The following is a 25,201-nucleotide window of genomic DNA, read 5'->3' as shown; positions in this document are numbered from 1 at the left end:
AATTATGGGAAATGGCACCTCTTCTGAGTAAAGGAAAATATGACTATAAGGAAAATAGAAAAAAATGTTACCTTTTATTCCAGTCTAATTACTATAAATATCCATTTGAGGATAATTGGCAATGAGTTTTAATTAGATAGAAATTGTGAATGACACAAACCCGCCATTTGTTAGGAAAAGGGTTATGAAAAAAGGGCAGAGTCTGAAAAACATCTCAAAGTTTCAATTTTAATTATTATTAATTTGTAATTAACTCATACACAGATGTAGTTGAAAATGCTCAGAAAATTCAGTCTTTACCCACACTTCATGAGCTGTAAATTTGGGGGAGATACATTGCATTCTCCATACAAAACAAAGAGGTTGAAATTTTGCTTCAAATGAAAAACTGCATCTAATCTTAACACAGAGGTGCTACTATGCCTTTTAGAAGATATTAAAGTTACTATTTTTGGTTTGCATATATATTTATTTATTTTGACTTAAAAGAAAATTCAGCCAAAAGAGCTCCCATCTAAAGCTCTGCAGATGCTTACCACACATTTACAAACCTGGGAGTTACAAAGCACCATCCAGAGCAGCACCACTTCTCCTTCCTCACCTTGTCTAACCCCCAGCCCCCCATGTTGTATGGCCTGTCTAGCTGAAAATCCCAGTGCACTTTCCTCCTAGACAAACCTGGCTTTAGCTGCCTCTGCTTACCCCTGTGCCCATCCCATCCAATGAGCTTTGCAACATGCCTTGGAAGGTCGACAGGTTGGGACTACTGGGGACCTTGTCAGTGAGTGATCTGAAGGAAAGGGGCCCTAGCAGAGAGTGCGCTCCAGCTCAAGGGCCTCTGCTAGTGGCAGCACAGCATGGGCAGCGATGCCTTTCAGGTAGGCAGCTCCAAGCAGGTCAGGGCTTTATAGGCCAAAACCAACACCTTAAACTCTACCCAGAAACCAACGGGCAGATCCTGGAGCGCAGGAAATGTGAGCTGCCACTAGATGCACTGCTTACATTAGCAAGCAGGCGCCATATTCTGCACCAGCTTAGGTTTCTCGATAGATGAAAATGCAGCCCCAGGGCTTTTTAGGCTTGCTACCAGCAACAGGCACACACTGCCATCATGCCTCACAGACACACAAACTGTGCTTTCCCTGCCATTGCACGCACACTGCCTCCTGAACACACATGTGCATAGAGCTTTGTGGTATGCTAACTCTCCAGCAGACTGCAACAAACAAGAATTTTACAAAAGACCCTTTAAATAACTCTACATGTTCTATACGTCCTTGCTAATCATCGGCGAGGCCAGGCAGGAATTCAGCGTAATGTATCCTTAGGGCTTGTCTACATTGGCAAAAATCAGAATGTAATTCCCTGGGGCAGCAGCAGTGAGAGTACTAATGTAGACAGGGTTCCTACATGTTTAGCACTATCTGGTCTAGCTCTGCTATATGGCAGTGAAACATCTGTGCAGTTTATACTAGTGCATCCCACCTGGGGAGCTGCACTGATATGAATTAGAAGGCTGATAAATGCAAATGGAGAAGTCCCCTCAGAGATTTATGCTTCCCAAGATGTCCCCACTCTTTCCTGGGTGACCAAGTCTCTCTCTTTGTGGTGGACAAGTTGCCCCATTTGGTACGTATTAAAGGTGAGGTTGGAGCTTGAGCTGCCCTGGGTCTGCCTATTCTCAATGTGCAGGTTTAGGAATGAGACGTGGCTGTACAGATGCGAGGAAACCTGATCGCTTGCCAGCATGCAGTTTTGGCTGGCCAGTAGGGAGCGAGGATGCTTCTCTGTAGATGTATCACTGTCTGTGCTTCTAGGAGAAAAGAGAAACCATGGGTGACCTTTCAAACCACTCTGACCTTCAAGCAAGTTTCAGAAAGGCTGTCGGGAGTGGCTCCAAGCAGTGGGCTGTCTCCTCCCACTGGGCAGGCTCAGTCAGATGGCACAGCTCGTATGGGGCACTGGCAAAGCTTGCTGCTACCCCTTACTGGCTAGCCTGCTTGACTGTTTTTATCTTTGCTGTTGTGGTGCTGGTCAGCACTTTTTGGAGCACTGAACTTTCCCACTCCATCCCACTGCAGTCCAGGGGTCGGGCTCACCCACAAAGCACCCTCACTTTAATCAGCAAGGCAGCAGCAATGACTACAGACAAATGCACCCAAAGACATATGCACACACAAACACAGAGCCAGACGCGTGCAAGCAGTGCTCACACACACACACACACACACACACACACACACACACTGCATGCATACTGCAAGGAAAATAGCTTGTATAGGCATACAGACTTTATATAAAATACACACATATTTAAAATGGATTTCATCTTGATGAGCTATACTTGTTTCTGTCACTATATAGATTTCAGATGACAAGCTGTTTGACCTAGAGACCAGTTCCAAAATAGACACTTTCCTGTAATTGCCTTGTTTGCAAGAAGAATCAGAGCATTTGTCTGTTTTTTAGAATAAGAGAAGAAACTGTAGATGATTACATTTATCTTAAGTATGAATTCATTTTAATTTTGCTGATGAATTAATTTATTGTTCAGCGACTGGTTCTGTTGCTAGGGTTTTCCCATTAGCTATTTTTATAAATGTTTGTATATTGAACTTTCACTCAATAAAACCAAAAGTTGTCTCACCTGTCTGAATTTTCAGTATTTCGGGAGGGTCAGAGACCAACCCTCTGGGTGGTCTCTGTGATAAGCAACCACCAGATATTTTTTAGATTGCTGGCTAAGTTGGACTTTCCCAATTGATGCTCGCTAACGCTGTCCTAGTTCAAACTTGACTAGACCAGCTCACATGGTGTCAAACTGGCAGGGGTGGCAGGTTTGTAGAAATGTTGGTGGTGCCCAGAACTCGCTCCTGCCCAAACTCCGCCCCCTCCAAAATTCTGCCCCCCACCTGCCCAAGGCTCTGGGAGGGAGTTTGGGTGAGGGAGGAGGTCTGGGGTGCAGGGTGCAGGTGCTGGGAGTTTGGGGATGGGAGGGGGTGTGGAGGGAGGGGTTCAGGCTCTGGGAGGGAGTTTGGGGGAAGGAGGGGGTGCTTGGGTGGGACTGGGGATGAGGGGTTTGGGGTGTGGGAGGGGCTCAGAGTGAGGGTAGGGGTGTAGGAAGTGAGGGCTCTGTCTGGGGCTGGCGATGAGAGGTTGGGGTGTGGGAGGGGGCTCAGGGCTATGGCAGAGGGGTGGGGAGTGGGGTGAGGGCTGTGTCGGTGGGGCTGGGGATGAGAGGTTCATGATGCAGGAGGGGGCTCAGGGTTGGGGCAGACAGTTAGGGTGCAGGGGGATGAGGGCTCTGTCTGGGGCTGGGAATGAGGGCTTTGGGGTGTGGGAGGGACTCAGGGCGAGAGTAGGAGTGTGGGGTGTGAGGGCTCTGGCTGGGGCTGGAGATGAGGGGTTTGGGGTGCTGGAGGGGCTCAGGGCTAAGGCAGAGGGTTGGAGTGCAGGGGGATGAGAGCTCTGGCTGGGACTGAGGATAAGGCATTTGGGGTGTTGGAGTGGCTCAGGGCTAGGGTAGAGGGTTGAGGGTGTGGTGGGAGGGTGAAAGCTCTGGCTGGGGGTATAGGCTCTGGGGTGGGGCAGGGCTGGGGATGAGTTTGGGGTGCAGGCAGGCTTCTCCGGGACAGGGGCCAGAGAGGAGGATGATATGGCAGTCGATATGTGGGGGACTAGGACCCTGCAGCAGCAGTTGCTGCAGGGAGACAGCATGAAACTGCACAGAAGAGGCAGGGATGCTCTGCTCCCTCCAGGGCCCAGGGACATGCATGGGGCCAGCAAGGGGGGGGCGGGGCAGGGGACACTTGGGGGAGGTGCAGGGGGGGCGGCGGCAGGTGGGGCTGGGGGGGAGACCCAGCCCCAAACATTGGTGGAGCTGGGCCCCTGGGCTCTGAATATTGCTGGTGCCCGGGCACCACGTGGGTATATAACTCGCCGCCCATGCAAACTGGGCCTTGCTTCTGGTTTGTCTGAAGACAGAAGGAGAGGTGCAGCAAGTGGAGTTTATACACCAGAAGAACCAAGGGGAGTCCAAGAAGCATTACCTTTCCAGTCAACAAGCTCCCTAAAGGCAGGCTAACCTTGCTGAACATCCATGACTGGCCTCCTTGGGGAGAGATAGTTATGGCATCAACAGCCAGGCCACTCCAGTCTTGGATCAGCCTCCCTACCCTGAAGGAGGCCTACAAGCCAGGACCACTCAACCAGCAGATCATCACTCTCTGGCTCCTTGACTGCAGCTTCAGCTCCTGCTCTAGGAGATTCCAGAAGACAGTGAGAGCTGGAGGGTTTGGAACCCCAGTGATCATAAGTATCTTATTTTTCTTCTCTTTAAAAAAAAAATCTTTTGTTTATTATTAACTGGGAGACATCCCAACATTTTAATTTTCTTTATTTTTAGGGAGTGAAGGTGGACATGTGACTGTGTGCCTGTGTTTAATCACCCGTAAAGCCCACACGGGGAAGACCCCAGAAAGAAAAGTTCCCAGCTTTCAACAGCCCTAAATATTGTCTCATAAAAACGCTCATGAAAGTGTGTTCTATGTCGAACGGTCCTGAGAAATTTGAAGTGGTCATCTGTTATTTCTGGTAAATAATCATCAAACTTCTGCTTTTCACAAATATGCTGCTAAAGTCTGTATTATAACATCTTTGAGGAAGAGGAGGAGCATGGGGAGGTAGAACTTAAGTCTAAAAATGAATCCTTATAATTGGCTTTGAAGTTGTGGTTTGGACATTAGATAATAATTTGGTTTCAGTATTAAGAGGTTGAACCAGCTTTAAGTTATAGATTTCATTGACATCAGTGAAATTCTTTACTTGGAATTTACATAAATTTAACCAAGTGGACAGCCATCTCTCAGATTCTTTTGTCGAATTTATAAGCATTGATTGTTTTTGTTATTAATGTGATGATTTAACTAATTTTATGCTTGCATACCAATCCAATATAGAGACTAACTTGTTTGGGTTGTTGATTAGATCATGATTTGATAGCTCCTTTATTTTTAAGTTAAATTAATATTTATTAATAATAGTTTAGGTTTGGTGATATGTTTTCTTGGTCTAATTTTAGTTTAAGCATTTTAATAAAGTGTATAAATTTGATGCAGTCACATTTCTTTTAATAAGCCACATGGGTTGAGAATCTTTGAAGCCCTGGGTGGATAGCAGACTGTCAACCTAAAAATACCTGAGCTAACTGGCCTATGAGTCTCACAACACATAGATACAAGCAGACACAGCCACTGGTGCATGGGTAAACGGGATGAGCTGGGTAATTATAGGCCTGTCAGCCTGACATCGATCCCAGGCAAGATAACAGAGCGGCTGATGTGGGACTTGATTAATAAAGAATTCAAGGAGGGTACTATAATTAATGCCAATCAACATGGATTTATGGAAAATAGATCCTGTCAAACTAACACATCTTTTTTTGATGAAAATTACAAATTTGGATGGTAAAGATAATAGTTAATATACTTAGACTTCTGTAAGGCATTTGATTTGGTACCATATGACATTTTGATTAAAAAACTAAAACAATATCAAATTAACTCAACACAAATTAAATAGTTTAAAGGTAGCTAATTGATAGGTCTCAAAATGAATTGTAAACAAGGAATCGTCATCGAGTGGGTGTGTTACAGGTGGGGTCCTGCAGAGATCAGTTCCTGGCCCTACGCTATTTAACATTTTTATTAATGCCCTGGAAGATAGCAACATAAAATCATCACTGATAAAATTTCCAGATAGCACAAAGAGTGGGGCGGGTGGTAAATAATGAAGAAGACAGGTCACTGACACAGAGCGATCTGGATCACTTAGTAAGATGGGCAGAAGCAAACAATGTGTGTTCTAAAACAGCCAAATGTAAGTGTATCCATCTACACAAAGATTGTAGGCATCTCTACATGATGGTGGATTCTATCCTGGGAAGCAATGACTCTGAAAAAGATCTTGAGGGATCATGGTGCATAATCAGCTGAACATGAGCTCCTAGTGCTATGCTGTGGCCAAAAGGGCGAATACGATCCTGGGATGCATAAACAGGGGAATCTCGAGTAGGAGCAGAGAGGTTATTTTACCTCCTAATTGGCATTGGTACGGCCGGCCGATGCTAGAATCCTGTGTCCAGTTCTGGTATTGACAATTCAAGATGGATGTTGATAAATTGGAGAAGGGTCAGAGAAAAGCCACAAGAATGATTAAGCAAACATACCTTATAGTAATAGTCTCAAGGAGTTCAATCTATTTAGTTTAACAAAGAGAAGGTTGAAGAGTGACTTGATCACAGTCTATAAGTATTTACACAGGGAACAAATATTTAATAATGGGCTGTCCAATCTAGTGCAGAGAGGTAAAACACAATCCAGTGCCTGGAAGTTGAGGTTAGACAAATTCAGACTGGAAATAAAGCATATATTTTTAATGGCGAGAGAAATTAACCATTGGAACAATTTAACAATGGTCATGGTTGATTCTCTATCACTGGCAATTTTTAAATTGTTTGGATGTTTTTCTGGGAATAATTTGGGAGAAGTGCTCTGGCCTATGTTATCCAGGCGGTCAGACTACATGATCACAATGGTCCCTTCTGGCCTTGGAATCTAGAAATCTATGAACGTATACACAGAGGCACAGATGCCTGCACATACACAGATACAGGCACAAACACAGTCTACGTATGCATACACAGCCAAACTCACAGGCACAAGCATGCTTCACACAGGAGCACATAGACACTGTCAGGTGCACACGCATGTAGGCATAGGCAGACAGTAACAGGTGCATGCATACAGGCACAGCCAACATCCAGGAAGGTAGTCTGGAATGGGTTTGTGGAAGGGGTTGGAGAGGGAGAGGGTACCATAGCCTGGGCTCCATCTATACTGCAATTTTATAGCCCCGCAGCCCGAGCTCCGCAAGTTTGAGTCAGCTGACACAGCCAGATGCAGATGTTTTATTGCAGTGTAGATGTGCCCTGAGAGGTATGGAGACAGGAGGGCTGAGTGAGGGGGGCACTGTAGGTGCTTGCCTCAGAGAGACACTGGGAGCAGAGGAATATTTGGGAGGAGGAGCAAACAGAAGATGGGAGGAATTTTTGTGGGGGGATGAAGAGGGCAGCTTTTAGGGCAGGAAGGAGGGAATGGCCTGGGGAAGATGGAGGGGGAACATGCTGTTTGAGGGGGACAGGAAGCAGTAGGGGTAGGGAATATTTTGGCAAGAAGGAGGGGCCTGGGGGACAAAAGACTGGGAATTCAGAGGGAAGGGACAGAAAGGGTTGTTGGGGAGGAGGGAGAGAGTGAGGGTGGCAGGGAAGAGAACAGAAGGAATAATTTGCAAAATTGTCACTGATGTGAATTTGCTGCCATTTTGCAAAAAGCTTGGTTTCTGCAAAGCTAATGGCCCAGGCACCCCAGCAGCAGCACTTCAAATTCTTTCTTGACAAGGACTTACAGAGTGGTGTTGAACTTCCTGCGCAAGAGATAGTCAATGACATCAGGCTCTGTCTGAAACAGCCTCCTTAGGATGTCATGCTGCACCTCTGAAGACACCTGCAAGAGTCACAGAGACAGGTAAATATGGCACCTGCTCCTCTCAGAGGAAAAACAAGCAGAAACAACTAAGCCACTACTCTCCAAACACACAAGGGTTTGCTGCAAGGCCTAAAGACTTGTGCTGTTTACCCACAAACACAATGCACTGACTTTACATGAATATATTACTTCACACTTTTCCTAGCGAGTCTGAGCAGAGAACAAGGCTGCGTTGTCAAACTGGGAGATTACTCTGCAGAGATTCCTAGACAATGGGCAAGGTGGGCGGTAAAGAATTGATCATTGAACTAGTAGGACTGACCAGTGTGGTTCCGGAGCACCATGGGCCCAAACTAACTCTACTGTTGTGGTTGCACTTTCCAGCACATCTTCCTGAAGCCGTGGCTTCTGGGAGATTTCAAAAGGCCTTCTGGGAGCCCTTGTGGAATTGTTGGAGAAGATGTCAAACTCCCGTAAGTCCATAGGACACTCATATAAGGTATAATTTCTCAGTCTTTGTCTCAAAATAAAGGCCAGGAAGATGGCTCAACTTGCATGCCTTGTCACCCAGAGAGATTTCTGCTGGGGCTTTGAAAGTCATCACCAGGTATCTGTGGTTCTGCAGCATGGTGGCGGAGGAGGTTGCTGCAGGACTTGTGGAGAGCCAGAGAGTGAGACCAGCAGTGAAGGGAGTTATTGTTGCAACTCCACCCCCACACCTCCTCATGCAGCAGTTTATTTTGTACCGCACTCCAGGATGGTAGTCACTGAGGCAGTGGAGCTCTGCTTAGGGATCTGCCTCTTGACCACAACTGGAAGGACTGAGCTGTGGAAACTAGCTTTCCCAGACAGTGCCTCCTGGGTGCTGCTGTTATGGAAATTTGCATTTAGAGCTGGATGGAGGCTAGTAAATTCAGATCGAATTCAGCAAATAGTTTCGGGCAGTAAAAAAATGGAAAACTTTTTCAAAAAAGTCAAACATTTCATTTCAGCCATTTTGAAATTAAATGTTTGGACTTACGATATAAAAACGGCATTTTGTTTAGAAATTTAATTTATGTTGTAAAAATGAAAACAAAAAAATGAAGAAAAAATTGTTTAGAGTCAAACAAAATGTTTTGTTCAAACTGAAATGATTTTTTTCCAGTTTTCTCATTTCAGTGAGAGAAACCAAAAATAAATGCAAGTTTTTGTTTGAACTAAACTGAAATATTTTCAGGATTGTTTGGTTTGGCCTCCTGAGCCAAAAAAAAAAATCAATTTGCTCAGCTCTAGTTGGATGGCATTACATAGAAGTAGCCCAAAATCATGAAATCAAGGAAGGCCAATAAAAGTCTTTGAGGGGTTTAAATAACTGGGCTTCCCAATCTGTATTGCACTAGAGACTGAACTCATGTGCCCAAAGAGACAAGCTGTCATAACTATAAAGGGAAGGAAACAGCCTTCCTGTGTACAATACTATAAAATCCCTCCTGGCCAGAGACACCAAAATCCTTTTACCTGTAAAGGGTTAAGAAGCTCAGGTAACCTGGCTGACACCTGACCCAAAGGACCAATAAGGGGACAAGAAGGTATGGGGGGGGGGGGGAAGGCTTTTGTTTGTGTGCTCTTTGTTTTGGGGGTGGTTCGCTCTTGGGACTAAGAGGAACCAGACATCAATCCAGGCTCTCCAAATCTTTCTGAACCAGTCTCTCATATGTCAAACTTGTAAGTAACAGCCAGGCAAGGCATGTTAGTTTTATCTTTGTTTTCTCAACTTGTAAATGTTCCTTTTGCTAAGAGGGTTTACTGTTTGCTGTAACTTTGAACCTAAGGCTAGAGGGGGTTCCTCTGGGCTCTATGAATCTGATTTCCCTGTAAAGTTATTTTCCATCCTGATTTTACAGAGATGATTTTTATCTTTCTTTCTTTCTTTCTTTCTTTCTTTCTTTCTTTCTTTCTTTCTTTAATTAAAAGTCTTCTTTTTAAGAACGTGAGTGATTTTTCCTTGTTTTAAGATCCAAGGGTTTGGATCTGTGTTCACCAGGAACTTGGTGGAGAAGTCTCTCAAGGCTACTGGGAGGGAGATAGTCTGGGGGGAAGGTAGACAGAGTTTCCCAAATAACTCTTAAAGGATTTGGGTGGTGGCAGTAAAACCAGATCTAAGCTGATAATTAAGCTTAGAGGTTCTCATGCAGGTCCCTACATCTGTACCCTAGAGTTCAGAGTGGGGAAGGAACCTTGACACAAGCCCATGAGAACATGGCCAAAAGGGTACTATTTAGTGACGTAGGCCTCAATGAATCATCACAGCAGGTTCCTGAACATGTACATAGAGTACGAGACAAAGTGCATGATACTAGAATTATTAAAAATGGGCTGAGACTGGAACTGTTTTCCCACAGCACAACATTAATGGGGTCTTCATCACTGCTTTTGCCATGGCCCATGAAGCCATCCCCAGATTACATACCTTGTGGCACTGCAGATTCACTTATATGCACAGCTGGTGTGGGCTGCTGAAAGTCAAGTGGAGATGGCTGAGCTGTAACAGTTCAGGGACTCATGTGGTGATTGATACATCTTCCGATTGTATCATATGTGTTAAAACAAAGGTGAGTTGGAGTCAGGAGCCAACCACACTTGATGCAGTTGATGAGCAGCAAAAAGACAAGCCATGTCCCCTAAGACTTATTTCTAACTGCCAGAGCCTGCGTTTAGCATGCAGCCCAATTAGAAACACTGTGTGCACTTGGGAACTGGGGATGGAGCATACTGATCACTGAGATACAGGTACAAGTTACCTCCAGTTGCTATTACAGCTCATTGCTTGTTGTGGGTTTTTCCTTATGTATTAGATGCAACCTTTTTTACATTTTCCCTTTGATTTGATGTTTAAGAGGAGGAAACTGATGGGTGGGCTCATACTTTTGCTATGTAGATACCTTTCCCCTGCCTAGCCAGGTCATGTCCCTGCATACCATGTTTCATCATCTAATCATTGGCCGGCCTTTAAGCTGAACTGACCTTGGTTCTGCTTGGATTATTTTCTTTGTCATCCCTTCATTTGTTTGTCTTCTGCAGTGTCCTCCCCATCATAATTTTGTCAATTGTAGCCAATCCCATACCTTGATTTCACTTCCTACTCTCCTTCTAACTTCTTCATTTGTCTTTAAATTGTTCCACCTTACACCCGCCATCTTTCAAAGAACTCATCTCGACTGCCTCCAGCTTTCTGATGTCTGTTTTATTTAATGATGCTGCTTCCAGACCAGTGAGTAACCCTGACAGCACTTTGGAACCAAACAGAATGTTTTCATCAATCCATAAATTTCATCAGTTCAGCACATGTAGCTAAGGCACATTGCCTTTTAACTTCATCCTTGATGGAACCCTTGGTGGAGTGACCAGGCTTCCTCAATACACATAGCATTCTACTTGTTCTGCAACATCACCACTGCTACCTTTCAACACTTTATCTATTACCCCTTTTCCAAGGAACAACCACTTCATCTTCTTGGCATTTATTGTACGTCCACAAGGACTATAACAATTTTCCAAGGGAGCAAAGAGTATTATCATTAATTCAAATGTGTCTGCCACTTGTACAATGTCATCTGGATAAGCAAAAGATTCTAGATCCTCCAATGTCATACCCTCCCACTCATCTAACATTCTTACCATGCAGTTAAAGAACAGGATGAAAAGCAGTGGTGATTCCATGCCCCCTTGTCTTACACCAAACTTTGACTTAAACCAGCTTCTTAATTCTTATAGCACTACAGGACTTTTTGTACCGAACATTTATAATTGCAATTATCTTATCTGGAACGCCATATGATTTTGCTACTTTCCATAATGCTTCCCTCCAAACCAAATCAAATGCCTTCGTATGATTGATGTCCTCTTCACCCAGAGATATATTTTCTGAATAGACTTCATTATACAAACCCAAACACATAGGGCTGCATGTCTTGGAGATGCCAATTGTTTTCCCTGTCCCCGTGCAGAAGTGGAATGCCTTTGGAATAGGTGTGAGTAAGCTAGAGAGCAGGCGACAGCTCCACATGTATTATTGACCTGCATCACTGGGCGGGTGATACAGGCACATGTGCAGAAGCTAGTTGCTATGACAGTTGTGTTGTCATCTCCTTTGAGCCTTTAGGTAGTTTCCTCTGACCCTGTCTGTCCTCATGGGTCAGCTCTTTCTTGGTCCTGAAATAATCCATCATAAGTTCTTTCTTTGTGCCTGAATCTGTCCTGTCTTTCAAAAGCAGTCCTGATTTTCTCACTGAGGTGGAACATTTGGTCAGAGTTGTTTCATGTCACTCTGCAGAGCCTGGAAATGATCTTCACCGATTTTCATAGTTTTCATAGAATTTAAGGCCAGAAGGGACCATTAGATCATCTAGTCTGCCCTCCTGTATATCACAGGCCATCAAATTTCACCCAAATGTGAGATGCCCAGGTGATCCCAGTAGGTGATTCACACCCCATATTGCAAAGGAAAGTGGGGGGAAAAACAAGGTCCCTGTCTCTCTGACCTGGCGGGAAGTTTCTTCCCAAATAGAAACCTGGCCATCAGTTTGACCCTGAGCATGTGAGCAAGGCACACCAGCCAAACACTTAGAAAGAGAATTCTCTGTACCAGCTCAGAGCACTGCTCCACCCTGTCTGGTGTCTCAGCTGCAGCTGTGGAGAATGTTTGATGCTTCAGAGGAAGGTAAAAAACAAACAAACCCCAGAACAGATCTGGCCAATTGTGCAGCGGGGGGTGTACAGGGAGAAATTCTGGGATGACTCTCTGGCCTGTGCCTGCAGGAACTCAGACTAATGGCCATAAGGGTCCCTTCTGGCCTATCTGTGAATGAGGATAGTGCAAATCCCTCTCCCAGGGAGCTGGCACGGCTTGGCAGGGCAGTGCAATGGGGCTGAACCCTTGGTCCTGCCACTCCTCTCCCGCATCCAGGTGATTGGTCTCAGAAAGTGGTAAGAGGTGAGCAGTTCCTGGTCACAGAGCCTGCTCTGTGATTGGTCTTTGCATGAGCTGCAGAAGTTGAGAGGGGAAGAGAAAGAGGGAGAGAGTTCCTTGTACGACCTTCTGCCCCTGTTCCCCTGCCTGGACCAATCACGATGTGACCCAGAATGAATCTCTACCACACAACTCATATCAATACAAGTGTAAGGGGACTGTTTTCCCCTTACTAACATTCAGTGGGGGTGTTTTGGTTGGCTAGCTCCCAATACTAAAGAATGGGGAGAGGCCAATGCTCCAGGTCAGCCTGATTGACAGGGTGGGCAGGCTAATCAGGGAGTAAGGAGGCCAGGGTGGGTCCCGTCCTCCACGTGAGTTGGAATTGCCTGGATCAGACAGAATGGGGCCGAGCCAGAGGGGCCAGAAAAGTAGTCCGGGAAACAAGTCAGAGCTGGGTAGGGTCACCAGATGTTCCAATAAAATCGGGACTGTCCCGATATTTAACCCTTTGTCCCGCATCCCGATCAATGTACGATCGGGATGCGGTTTGTCCCGATACTCAGGTAAGGAAGCGAGTGGGAGGGGAAGTGCAGACCCTGTGGGTGCTCTGGGGCTGGAGCACCCATGGGAAAAAATTGCAGCCAACGTCCCCCCCTCCTCGCCTCCTTCACCCCCTCTCCCCCCAGCACGCCGCATCCTCGCTCCTCCCCCACTCCAGCACTCTCTGCCGCCTAACAGCTGTTTGGTGGAACTTAGCACTTTCCAGGAGGGAGGAGGGAGGAGCGGGGACATGGTGTGCTCAGGGGAGGAGGCGGAGAAGAGGCAGGGACTGGGACTTGGGGGAAGGGGATGGAATGGGGGCGGGGCGAGGGCAGTGCAGGGACGGAAAGAGGTGGGGGGTGGGTGAGTGGCAGGCGAGCAAGCGGGCAGGTAGGCAAGCAGTGGGTGGGGGGACTGAGGAGGGATGCAGCAAGCCAGCATCAGGCCAGGGGATGAGGAAGGGCGCGGGGAGGGGGCGGGACCTGGGGCAGAGTGGGGATGGAGCCTGGGAGGAGCGGGGGTGGACTATGGGCAGGGCTGATGGCACATATTTCAGTGTGGTGATCTGTTCACCCTAGAGCTGGGAGCAGAATCACGGAAGCAGCCCACAGAGCAGACCCTGTGCTGGGAGCAGGGCTGCAGCCACATAGCCAGAGGGGCCAGAGAAGCATCCCGGGGGCTGGAGGCAGAGAAGAGCAGCAGCAGCCGTGCTGAGGCAAGGTGGAGCCGGAGCTAGAACAGTGGAGCTGGAGCAGTCTGAAGCCGGGTGTGGTGAGCAACTGGGGCCAGCCGAGGAGGGACCCTGGGCAAAGGGCCCAGCACAGAAAGACACCCCCAGCCAAGGGTCCTTGCAGCCCAGGCTGGGAGGGGGCTCTTAACCCGACGGGGGGCTGATGCTGGGAAGAAGGGTCCCACCACCCAAAGCCCGGAGCTGTGTGGCCACCACCAGAGCAAGTGTCCAACCCGCAGCATCCCTGCAGCACAGCCAGGGCCTGAGAAGGAGACCTGGGACCTACAAGGAACAGACTGTGAATGGCCCTGACATTCCAGAGACACTGTTTGTAATGTTCCCTGCCACAGAGCGGAGTGATGTGTTTTCCTTTAATCTTTCCCATTTTTCCTTATTCTTTTTTCAATTAATTGTTGATTAAATAACTTATATTTGCTTTAAATTGTATGAAATGATCAGTGGGTCAGGGAGGTGCCCAGTGCAGAGAGAGCACCCTGGAGTGGGGACACCCTAGTCCCTGTCCTAGGTGACCACACCAGGGTTGGAGGCCGAGGCCCCCAGGAATCCTGGGCCCAGCCTTGTCGGGGTTACGAGGATTCTGCCAGACAGGAGAGTGCAAGGGGAGTCCTCAAGGGCAGGGAGGCCTCTGGGTAAAGGAAGTGGGAGCGAGGACTCAGATCCATCCACTAGCCCATTTCACCGGGGTAGTGCAGAAGCTAGGAAGGTTCCCCACAATAGCAGGACCATTCTCCCGCTTACATAATGAACAAATCAAGTCTCTGAGGCCAGTTACAAAGCTCCCTACTAAGAAGGCAGGCTGTGGCCGCTGCACCGTTCCACTGCCATCTGGGGCGGCACACCTGAGGGAGGTCCGCCGAAGCCGCCCCTGACTGCCATGACAGGAGACTGCAAAGAGGAGGGGAAGATTAGGAAATGTGTTCATTGTAAATGCCTCCTTCCCTACCATGAACAAGGCTTCATAGTTCTCAATTAAACTCTGGAGCACGAGGATGATAGAAGCGCTGTTTTCGATTTCCATGGCATGGGCACTGGGGTCTCTCTCCAGAAGCTTCTCTCTTTGCAGCAGGTTGGGGCCAAAAATTGTAGCCAAATTTGAGGCTGTCATTTTATTTCCAGGAATCTAACAACCAAACACAAAAATTAGTTTCAGACATCGACCCAGTAACACAACTCGCTCCAGGTGCTCTCCCTTGCCCCATGACTGAGGCAAAAGGAAGGCTGCTGAGTACCACTTCCCAGGAGAAGAACAGGGTTTGTTCTTAGCACAGTGAGACGCTCCTTCTCCACCCTAGTCTCTGCTACCCTGTAAGCAAAGACTCTATCTGCCATTGTGCTTCCACTAGATCAGCAAGCAGGCCAAGGAGAATTTTTTGAGCTGGCTTGCAGTGTCTGAAAGCTCCCTCCCTCCCACCTTCTATAAGCATCAGTCCGACCTTTCTACCTGTCCCACATGCTGGGATCTCAGTTTCACAGCTCAAATAATAAAGTAACAAATAACATTTCCATAGCCCGTTCCATCCCAAGTCACTCTACAGCAGTGGTCCCCAACCTTTTCGTCTGGCGGGCGCCAGACAAAGGACTGTGGCGGCGGTTGAGCATCCTCCAAAATGCCACCAAATTTCGGCAGCATTTCGGCGGCGACACCTCTTGATGACGCCACTTGTCAGCGGCAAGCAGCATCATCGAGAGGTGTCGCCACCAAAATGCCGCCAAATTTCGGTGGCATTTCGGCGGATGCTTGACCGCCGGCCAGGATGTGGGCACATTTTGATGCCCCCGCGGGCACCATGGAGCCCACGGGCACCGCGTTGGGGACCCCTGCTCTACAGCCTATATACAAGAACAACTTCACCCGCCATCTCTGAGGTGAACATGACAGTTGTTAAACAATACACAGAAACAGTATAGAACACTTCAGGACAGGAAGTAGACAATGTCATATAATATGTATTATGCTCAATTGTAGCTGCACAGGCAATTTAAGGATGCTGCAGGTAATTCATCTTGCCAACAGCCTCTAAATGGAAATTTAGCCAGGATACCAGGGATACTTTCCCAATTCTTGCATGGGATCTTTAAATGACCACAGATGGTCAGGACTTCAGTTGTGTATCTCATCTGGTACAAAGCACCTCCTGCAGCTACCTCAGTGCTGTGCTGTCAAGTGGCTCTGTGCTGACACAGCAGAAAGGGTGCTCCTGCCTAGTCACTAACACCAAATGCTACTTTGTGTAGGTTTTTCTGGGAATTTTTAACCCAACCTCATTTAGCTTGCTAGATCTGACAGGCTCACAGCACAAGGTGGTATGGCTGGAGGAACACCGAGGAGCTGGGATGGCTCAGGTTGTTTTCAGTATGGGGGGAGTCCAGATTTCCATGTTTAGCTTAACCATTTAGAACTATCCCTGAAACTGACTGTTTTCAAACCCCCTAGTCCTTGAGCAATGTGAACAGGACTCCTGCAGAAGAAGGACTGCAGAGTGCTGGGTGCAGAATAATTAACCAGAGCCCTTCAATTTTGACATATATTGCCAGCCAGTATACAGTACAGGAAACCAGAGGCATAGAAATACAAGAGTAATGCCTTTTGAGGCCATGGCATAATGTGGGAAGGATGTAGCTTATATGGGATCCCATCACAACCCAAAGCCACTCTTCAGAAAACATGGGAAATCCTTTTAGAACACTGTACTCTGATGCTGCATAAACTGGAAAAGTAAAGAGGCACAGATCACTGGCAAGCAACTGCCACTGTCCTTCCTATGTTACCATCCCTACAGAAGATGTCAGGGCAGTTCACAGTCTGTTCCTTGTAGGTCCCAGGCCTCCTTCTCAGGCCCTAGCTGTGCTGCAGGGGTGCTGCGGGTTGGACACTTGCAGGGAGCGATAGCTCAGTGGTTTGAGCATTGGCCTACTAAACCCAGGGTTGTGAGCTCAGTCCTTGAGGGAGCCATCTAGGGCAAAAATCTGTCAGGGATAGTACTTGGGCCTGCTGTGAAGGTAGGGGACTGGACTCAATGACCTTTCAAGGTCCCTTCCAGTTCTATGAGATAGGTATATCTCCATATAATAAGATACATACAGTCTCAGTGCACAAGCATTTGAAGCCAGTACCTTTTGTCTCTCTGGACCTGTGGAATCCTGGGCATGCTGTGCCACCTTGTTCAGGAACTGCAATAGCTGGTACAGGGTGTCACTGTTACAGGGAGGTAGGAGGTACACCAGCAGCTGCAGCATGGAGAGCTGGGCCATGCGTTCCATGACTATTCAGAGAAAAATGAGCAATTCAAGAGACCAGCGACTGACAAAACAGCCTGAATGTTCCAGACATTTCACTCTCACATCAGATTTCCTAAGCAGCCAAACAAGCAGCATATCTGTTGTTTACCAGTTTAGTAACAGGAACCCAGGCTTTCCCATAGACAGGTGATCCCATAACTGCCCCCTGCAGGGTTTCATGCACCTTCCTGTTAGAGACAGGAGACTGGGCTGGATCCAGTCTGTCAATTTCTCTCTTCTTCTGTGCCTAAGCAAGCAGTCTGGGGGTGAGAATCCTGCGGTTCTGAGGACCATCATTCTCAGCAGGACGATTCCCACAACCCTGATTGTTAAAACTCACAGGGAGGGACAGTCGTAAGGTAACTGAAAAGTCGTATTGCCAGTGCAGTCCCTTATTGCCTCCACTAAGATTAATATGAACTATCCCATATTATGAGCTCCTCTTCCCTCTCTACACAGTATCTGTGCCAGTAACAAGCATTTTTAACACCAGAAATAACCTGTCTGTCCAACTTTCCACCCATCCCTTCTATACACCCACTTCAGCTGGGCTCCAACCACCTCACGGCCAAGCAGCCATAGCTCCTAACTTTCTGATTGGTCAAGTGAGCTCATTTAAACAACCTGCATTTTAATACAGTCAAATTTCAGGCCATACAGCTAGGCACAAGGAACGTAGGTCACACTTACAGGAGGAGGGACTGTGTCCTGGAAAGTGGCGACTCTGAAAATGACTCAGGGATCATGGTGGAGAACCAACTAACCATGAGCTCCAGTGCAATGCAGTGGCTAAGAGGGCTAATGTGAAACTTAGCCTTATAAATATGGGCATATCAAACAGGAGTAGCTCTATATGCAGCACTGGTGAGACCGATTCTGGATACTGCATCCAGTTCTGGTGTCCAGGCTTCAAAAAGGATGTTGCAAAATTGGAAAGGTTCAGAAAAGGACCACAAGAAAGATCTGAGATCTGGACAAGCCTCACAGCGAGAGACTAAAGAACCTCAATCTATTTGGTTTATTTATCATAGCAAAAAGTCCAGAGGCAACTTGATCATTGTCTGTAAGTAGTTACAATGGGAGAAGATTTCTGACAGAAGAGAGCTCTTCAATCTAGCAGACAAAGGCAGAAAAAGATCCAACAGCTGGAAGCTGAAACTAGATAAATTCAGGCTAGAGATAATCTTTTAACCATTAAGGCAAGTAACCATTGGAACAACTTCACTAGGGATGTGGTGTATTCTCCATCCCTTGGAGTCTTTGAATAAAGATTCATTGTCTCCTTCTAAAAAATATATGGTACTCTAGCTCAACTACCAGATATGGGCTTGATGTAGGAATCACTGGATGAATTTATTTGGCCTATGTGATGGTCCCTTTGGGCCTTAAAATATATGCATTGATGATGTCAGTGACACTACTTATATGCTTAAAGTTATGTATATGCTTAAATATTTGTTAGATCAGGCCCAAAGGGTCTGATCCAGACCCCATAAAAGTCAATGGTAAAATTATAGTGATTTCAATGGGAGTAGGATCAGGCTCATAGCCTTTAGGGAAGACTGTTGGTGCAGAATGGGAGGAACCAGAATTATGGGCTCTATAAGTCTGCACAGAGGAGTTTTCTGCTCCTTTCTTTTTTGTTCTCTCAGCAACAAGTTGTTTTGTCTTTTGCAGCTATTTTTGGTCAATATTTTTTTTCTTTTCCAACCTTTCATCCATGCCTGTGATGGTGTCTGCCTGCTTATTCCAGCCAGCTAGTGGTCTGGTGACTCAGGCTGCTAATTCTTCTATGACACTTCAAAGATTTTTAATGATGGCTTGAATTTCACTTTTATAGACCTTATCTTCAATAAGTGTCTTTTGCATCTTCTTCGATGTACAGGCTGTTTTCTCGGGGTTAAACTCAATATTGGAGAAGACAGATATATCTTCCTGCAGCTTATTTTATCTGACATTTAAGAAGACCCTGTTGCCTTCTTTTGCCTTTTTTTCCCCTCCTCTTTTTTAAGAGGAAACATTATGCCTTCTGCTGTTCTGCTGCACTTCTGATCTGGAGATCAATACTTGTCTGTTCCATTTATTCTTGAATGTAACGCCTTTGTAAATAACATAGCAAGAAGGGAGAAATTGCTCTCTGTGTCTTTACAGGGCTGCCCGGTGTCACAGGATGCTCACTCCTCTCCAGGTCTTTCATTTACCATAGAACTTGTAAAATGCCATGTATTTTTGAGAGACAGTCATCTTTTCTTCCTCCTTTCCCTTCCCAGGAGCTCTGGGGAAGGTGTACTGAGCTGCAAACCCAGAGACCATGAGTTTTTGTGTCTGCTGTGCCACTGACTGTTAGGATTTCGGTGTGTTTCACAATCCTCATTAACGAAGGCTTCATGCCCCTACCTTAGTTATGCATTTTACATTTATTCAGTCATCTGTTTTCACTTAAAATCGTCTAAACCAAAAAGATTAAAAAGTTAATAAGATATTAGGATGCATATGGGATGGGATGGTGAGTAATATGCAGAATATTAGAATGCCTCTATATAGGGTGGCCTCATTTGCATATTGCATGCAGTATCGTCACCTGTGTCCATAAGATGCTTGCAAAATTAAGATCAAGTGTCTCAAAAACTCTCAGTTGAAGAGAGGCTGAAAAGATTGGGATTGTTACCTTAGAAAGGCAATGAATCAAAGGGTACATGATAAAAGTATATAAAATACTCACTGGTCTAGATACAGCAGGTTGGGAAATTTGCCTGTGTCACAAAACCAGACCAAGGGGACAATAATGAAAATGAAGGCTGGAAAATTAAAAACCACTAAAAGGACAGACTTTTTCACACATGTGATTAAACTATGGAACTCGCTGCCACAGGAAGTCACTGCAGCCAAAATTTAACATGATTAAAAAAGAAGTGAACATTTGTATGGACAACAGGAATATCAAGAGTTACCATAATTAATGTCAACAAGTTTTGGAAGGAAAATTAAATCTCATGCTTCAGAGTTTAACCCAATCTCTTACTATTAGGGATCAAAATGAGAGCTCCATGGGGCAGATTATCTCACATCTGCCTACTCCAGGGTCCTTACACCTTCCTCCGTAGCAGCAGGTGGTTGGTCTCTGTCAGAGACAGGATACTGAATGAGATGGATCTTAGGTCTGATCCAGTCAGGCAGTTCCTATGTTGCTAAAGTAGGTATGTTTCTAGCCTTTGTGGCTGTAAAGAAAACCTGGAAAATGTGACCTGAATGGAGGCAAAATGCTCAGAGACCAGAAGGCAAAGGAAAACCAATAGTCAGTATTGTTTAGAAATCTCCTGATTTTTAAGCCAAACTCGTGATTTTTGAGTTCTTGGGGTTGGTGATTCAGTGTGGGTGCAGGTGTCAGAGTCTGTCCAAATGGGTCCAGTATAGTCAGAGGGCCTTTGCCACCACAATAGCTAGGACCCAACAAAATTCACGGTCCATTTTGGTCAATTTCATGGCCATAAGATTTTAAAAATTGTAAATTTAATGATTTCAGCTATTTAAATCTGAAATTTCACAGTTCTGTAATTTTAGGGGTCCTGACCCATAAAGGAGTTGTGGGGGGGGAGCAAAGTTATTGTAGTGGGGGGGTTGCAGTACTGCTACCCTTACTTCTGCGCTGCTGGTTGTGGTGGCGCTGCCTTCAGAGATGAAGAGCGGCAGCTGCTGGCCGGGATCCCAGCTCTGAAGGCAGAGCCACACCACCAGCAGCAGCACAGAAGTAAAGATGATATGACTTAAATGCTATGCTGCAGCCCAGATATCAACAGCCAGTGTACATGCATACAGGTCACACTGCCTCTACCCAGTTCCTGTTTGCAGAGTGACTCCAACACTCTCAGATTTCCCCCAGCCAGACAGTCTCCCTGCAGTGTCCAGGCCTCTCCTGAAAGTAATTAGGTTTGCTGCTCCTTTAATGAGACAGAAACAGCAGCTTGTTATCATGAGTCATGACAGTCACTTCAGTTCAATCAAAGCACGGACTTGTCTTTGGTAAGAAGTCAAACATTTATTTAATTAAAAGGAGAAGGGATTTAAGTGAGTTCAAGTACAAGGGATAAGGATTGAAAGGGTTACAACCAGAAGTAAAAATACACTTTCTAATGGCTCAGCCCCAGCGTAACAAGCTACAGTATTTGTTCCAGGTGGTTTCTTCACCAGTCTTCCCTTTCCAGCCATGGCTGAGTAGCTGTTAGGCTCCCCAGAGTGCAAGGTGCTGGTTTTCCTGGTCTCCTCGGGTGGAGGATAATGTAGGGGTTCTCTGCCTCTCTCGGTAGAGCCCAATAAACCTTTGCGAAGTCTCTTTCTCCAAGTTCATTGACCCTGCTTCCAGAGGCAGGCAGGCTTCTTGGGGGGGCAGTCCCCATCCCCCACTGAGTGCGTTAAGTGATGCCTTTCTTTCACTTGGTGTCAAGTATCAGAGGGGTAGCCGTGTTAGTCTGGTTCTGTAGAAGCAGCAAAGAATCCTGTGGCACCTTATAGACTAACAGATGTTTTGCCCCTGGAAATTTCCACTGCTTGCATCCGAAGAAGTGGGTATTCACCCACGAAAGCTCATGCTGCAAAACATCTGTTAGTCTATAAGGTGCCACAGGATTCTTTGCTGTTTCTTTCACTTGCTCTTCTTTGGCTTTGTTTACCTGAAATGAACATGTGCTTTCCTTTGTCTTTTGTCCCACCTTGCTCAATTTCCATGGGAGGCACATACAAGCTGGATCCCTATTCCTTTGTCTGGAAAGAACCCGTTTATCAACTCCCCAGTGACCTGCCTGCTTTAGTTTTCAAATGACATGATACATGACACCTTTTAGAGACTTGCTGGCATCCTTTCATCTGTGAGAGATGGTGGGAATTGCAGCCTATGATGTATGGTATTTTAGAGACAGGTTATAGCAATAGTGAGTTGGGGTACACTGAGCAGGTCAGGGAGCCCCTTGCCTTCTGGCAGAGGGAGGCACTTACAGTCACAGGGAGATTTTAGACACCATATTCCACAGTCCCTGCCTGACTCCCAGTGTAACTTAGAGCAGCCTCAGGTCTGCTGTAGCTACCACTCTACTTCCTGTGACCTGCTTGCAGGCCCTGGGAAGCAGAGAGTACTAGTACCACAGAGCACTCTGGTCACATCCTGACATTGGCCTAGTCCCCATCCTGTGCTGGGGGCTGGGAGAAGGGCTCGGGGAGGATCTCAGTGTGAAGAAGGCTGTTTCTCCCTACTCCGCGGGCTTTCGCATTGCCAAAATTGAATGGCAAGGCTTTAGGAGGAGTGAGTCATGCCTCCATGCAGATGGGCTCGAAGTGAAGGTACATGTGCAGCAGCAGAACTGGAGCAATGCCCCAGCAATCAGAGACAGGCGACTGACAGTAACTGCAGGTTATAACCTTCCAGGGAAGAGGGAATGACTGAACTTGGAGTGAAATGTCACCAGAGTGTAAGCAAAACCATTTTGCTGTGGTAGCCGCAGCAGTAGGCTGTATGAGCATTAAAGGTGAGGCAAGGCTCTGATAGTGCAGAGAGCATCCTTCACCCGCAGAGCAGGGTGACAGTAAGAGCTGAGAATCAGTGTGCAAGTATTTCTACCTCCAGATGCCCAGTTGCTCCACCCTGCCAGTGGGGCGCTTCAGTCGCATGCAGACCAATGGGAGAGGAGCAATAGGACATGTGCCCAGAACTGTGGGGGGGTGTTTGTGGGGAATTGGGGAAATAAGGGATTGTGGTTCCCTGTTAAAGGGGGCAGGTTGTCTGCAATGCGTGCCCCAGAGAGGGCTGAGGTAAAGGGAATGTTGATTGGAGCTGGTCAGAGCTCAGAATTTCTATTCCATGGGAAATTCTACACTTCAAAAAGGCTTTTGTTCCAAATTAGAACAAAAACTAGAAATGTCTATGTTTCCCGAGGAACAGAAATTCCTGGACAATGTCTTGTGAAAAACCCAAAATGTTGCACTTCAATTATTCCAAACAAAGTTCAGCATCTGGTTGCTCCAACTCTGGGAGATGCTCTGGGCTGCCCCTAGGGAGTTGCAGACCACCTAGGAGCCCTTGGAGTGGGGGGAAGCCTGAAGAGTCCCCTGCCATGGAGCAGGGACCTAGAAGTCTGAGAGTCCCAGCTTGAGCTCCCAGGGTTGCCAAGGCTTCCAGGCACCTGGCTGCAGGGCTCCCCATCTTGTGCTGGGCCCCCAGCACTTCCAGGCTCCCTGCCATGGAGTGGAGAACCTAGAAGCCCCAAAAGCCCCTGGGAACTCCAGCTGGGGCTCTCCAGGCTTCTAGATTCCTTGCTCCATGGGATGGGATTCTCCAGGCTGCCTCACTAATCAAGAGACTCCCGGGCTGCCCTGACCTCCTGGGAGTACACGGGCTTCTACATGTGGGAGGGACTCTCTACATGTGTCTAGAGGGGGTTGGTAACAGATGTCAGGAGCCTGTGCCCCGAGGGCCTGCTTTTATGATGGTGTGGGGCCTGGCTCAGACAGCAGCAGCGATACTTCCAGCTCCAGGACTCCTTTATGGTTTCCAAAGGGTGGGTGGGTGGGTGAGTGGGTTGTTTGTTTGTTTGTTTGGTTTCAGTATTGCCCCCTCCCCCACACCTATTTGGATGCTCAGATGTTTCTTTGGTGCAAATTCAACCAGGATCTATAATGGCAGCACATTAGCACAACAATCATATAAGGGGATATCTGGTGACATCATGACCTTATGACCCCCATACAGTGGCAAAAGAAGTGCCTCTTTCCCCTGTATTTGGGATGTAATCTGGTTAAGCTTGTTAAATTCCTGGTCAGTAAAACTAGCCCCAGTATGAGGATATGCTCCAGCTGAGGAAGCAAAGAGGGGGAAAATCATTGCTAACTCCCCTGCAGATAGAAGCTGAAGACTCAGGGTACATATACATTGGAGCTGGTATATGGGATAAATTTGCAGTGTGTCCGGGGTGGGAGAGGCAACAACTTGGGCTAGCTGCCCAAGTACGTACCCAGGTGGTCAGGTGTGATTGTACGCAGGTGGCTAGCCCTTGCGGCTGCCCATGCTGCCGTGGATACACTGCTATTTTTAGGTGCTACCTTGAGCAGACCTAGCGGGGGTATGTCTATGCAAGCTGGGAATCACACCGCCCAGCACAAAGGTAGACGTACCCTTAGCCGGAGCATGGGTGATCCTGTTCTTTCTCCATACCTCCCTGCCACAGACAACCTTTGTTGCAGTGATCAGCATGTGGAGCAATGACTCCTCCTTCTTTAGCTATGTGATTTGGGCTATTGGTAGGGCCCTATCAAATTCGCGGCCATGAAAAACACATCACGGACCATGAAATCTGGTCTCCCCCCATGAAATCTGATCTTTTGTGTGCTTTCACCCTATACTATATAGATTTCACAGGGGAGAGACTAGTGTTTCTCCAATTGGGGGTCCTGACCCAAAAGGGAGTTGCAGGGAGGTCACAAGATTATTTTAGGGTAGTCACAGTATTATCACCCTTACTTCTGCGCTGCCTTCAGATCTGGGTGGCCGGAGAGCGGCAGCTGTTGGCTGGGCACCCAGCTTTAAAGGCAGCACAGCCAGCAGCAGCGCACAAGCAAGGGCAAAAATACCATACCATGCCACCCTTACTCCTGCGCTGCTGCCTTCTGAGCTGGGCAGCTGAAGAGTGGCGGCTGCTGACTGAGGGCCCAACTCTGCAGGCAGCAGTGCAGAAGTAAGGTGGCACCTTCACTGCTCTGGGTTGGACCCCAAAACATCACATCCCCTTTCTACTCACTTGCTCCCTGCCTCAAGTGCAGGGACAAATTGAGAATCAAGCCCTGTGTCTCCTTAAATGCTTCTCTAGGTGTATCCCAGCTTCACAGCTCTAGCCAGGGCATGCAAACTGTGTTTCTGCACTCCTGAATTCACCCATGCACTGCTTTCTCAGGCAACTCATCTCAGATCACATTATCCTGGGATAGAGCCAGCTCCCCGGTTGCTGCACAGCCCCACAGTGCTAGAGTAAAGTTCACAAAGGTTTCTCCAGATAGTCATTATCTGCTGCTGAAATGGGATGTGCTTTTGTAGTGTAATGAAATGTCCTAGAAGCATCATTACTGTTTCCTTGACACAACCAAACGAGAGGT

The 25,201-nt window shown here is 47.0% G+C and overlaps 1 protein-coding gene across 1 annotated transcript in view; it reads right to left on the bottom strand.

Annotated features, from left to right (window-relative positions):
- Positions 1-251: 251 nt before the first annotated feature.
- The window catches only part of ARHGAP36 (Rho GTPase activating protein 36), a 74,262-nt gene continuing 49,312 nt past the window's right edge, over positions 252-25,201 (bottom strand). The window contains exons 8-11 of the mRNA XM_039489845.1: positions 16,904-17,052; positions 14,733-14,909; positions 7,465-7,562; positions 252-1,813 (exon numbers count right to left, since the gene is read on the bottom strand). Coding sequence (XP_039345779.1) covers positions 1,552-1,813; positions 7,465-7,562; positions 14,733-14,909; positions 16,904-17,052 — 686 coding nt within the window. The 3' untranslated portion in view covers positions 252-1,551. The remainder of the gene's footprint in view (positions 1,814-7,464; positions 7,563-14,732; positions 14,910-16,903; positions 17,053-25,201) is intronic.

The sequence above is a fragment of the Mauremys reevesii genome, linkage group 9 (genome assembly GCF_016161935.1).
Source record: "Mauremys reevesii isolate NIE-2019 linkage group 9, ASM1616193v1, whole genome shotgun sequence".
Classification (NCBI taxonomy): domain Eukaryota; kingdom Metazoa; phylum Chordata; order Testudines; family Geoemydidae; genus Mauremys; species Mauremys reevesii.
Note: the sequence above shows the minus strand (reverse complement) of the source record. Positions and strands in the feature narration are given on the sequence as shown.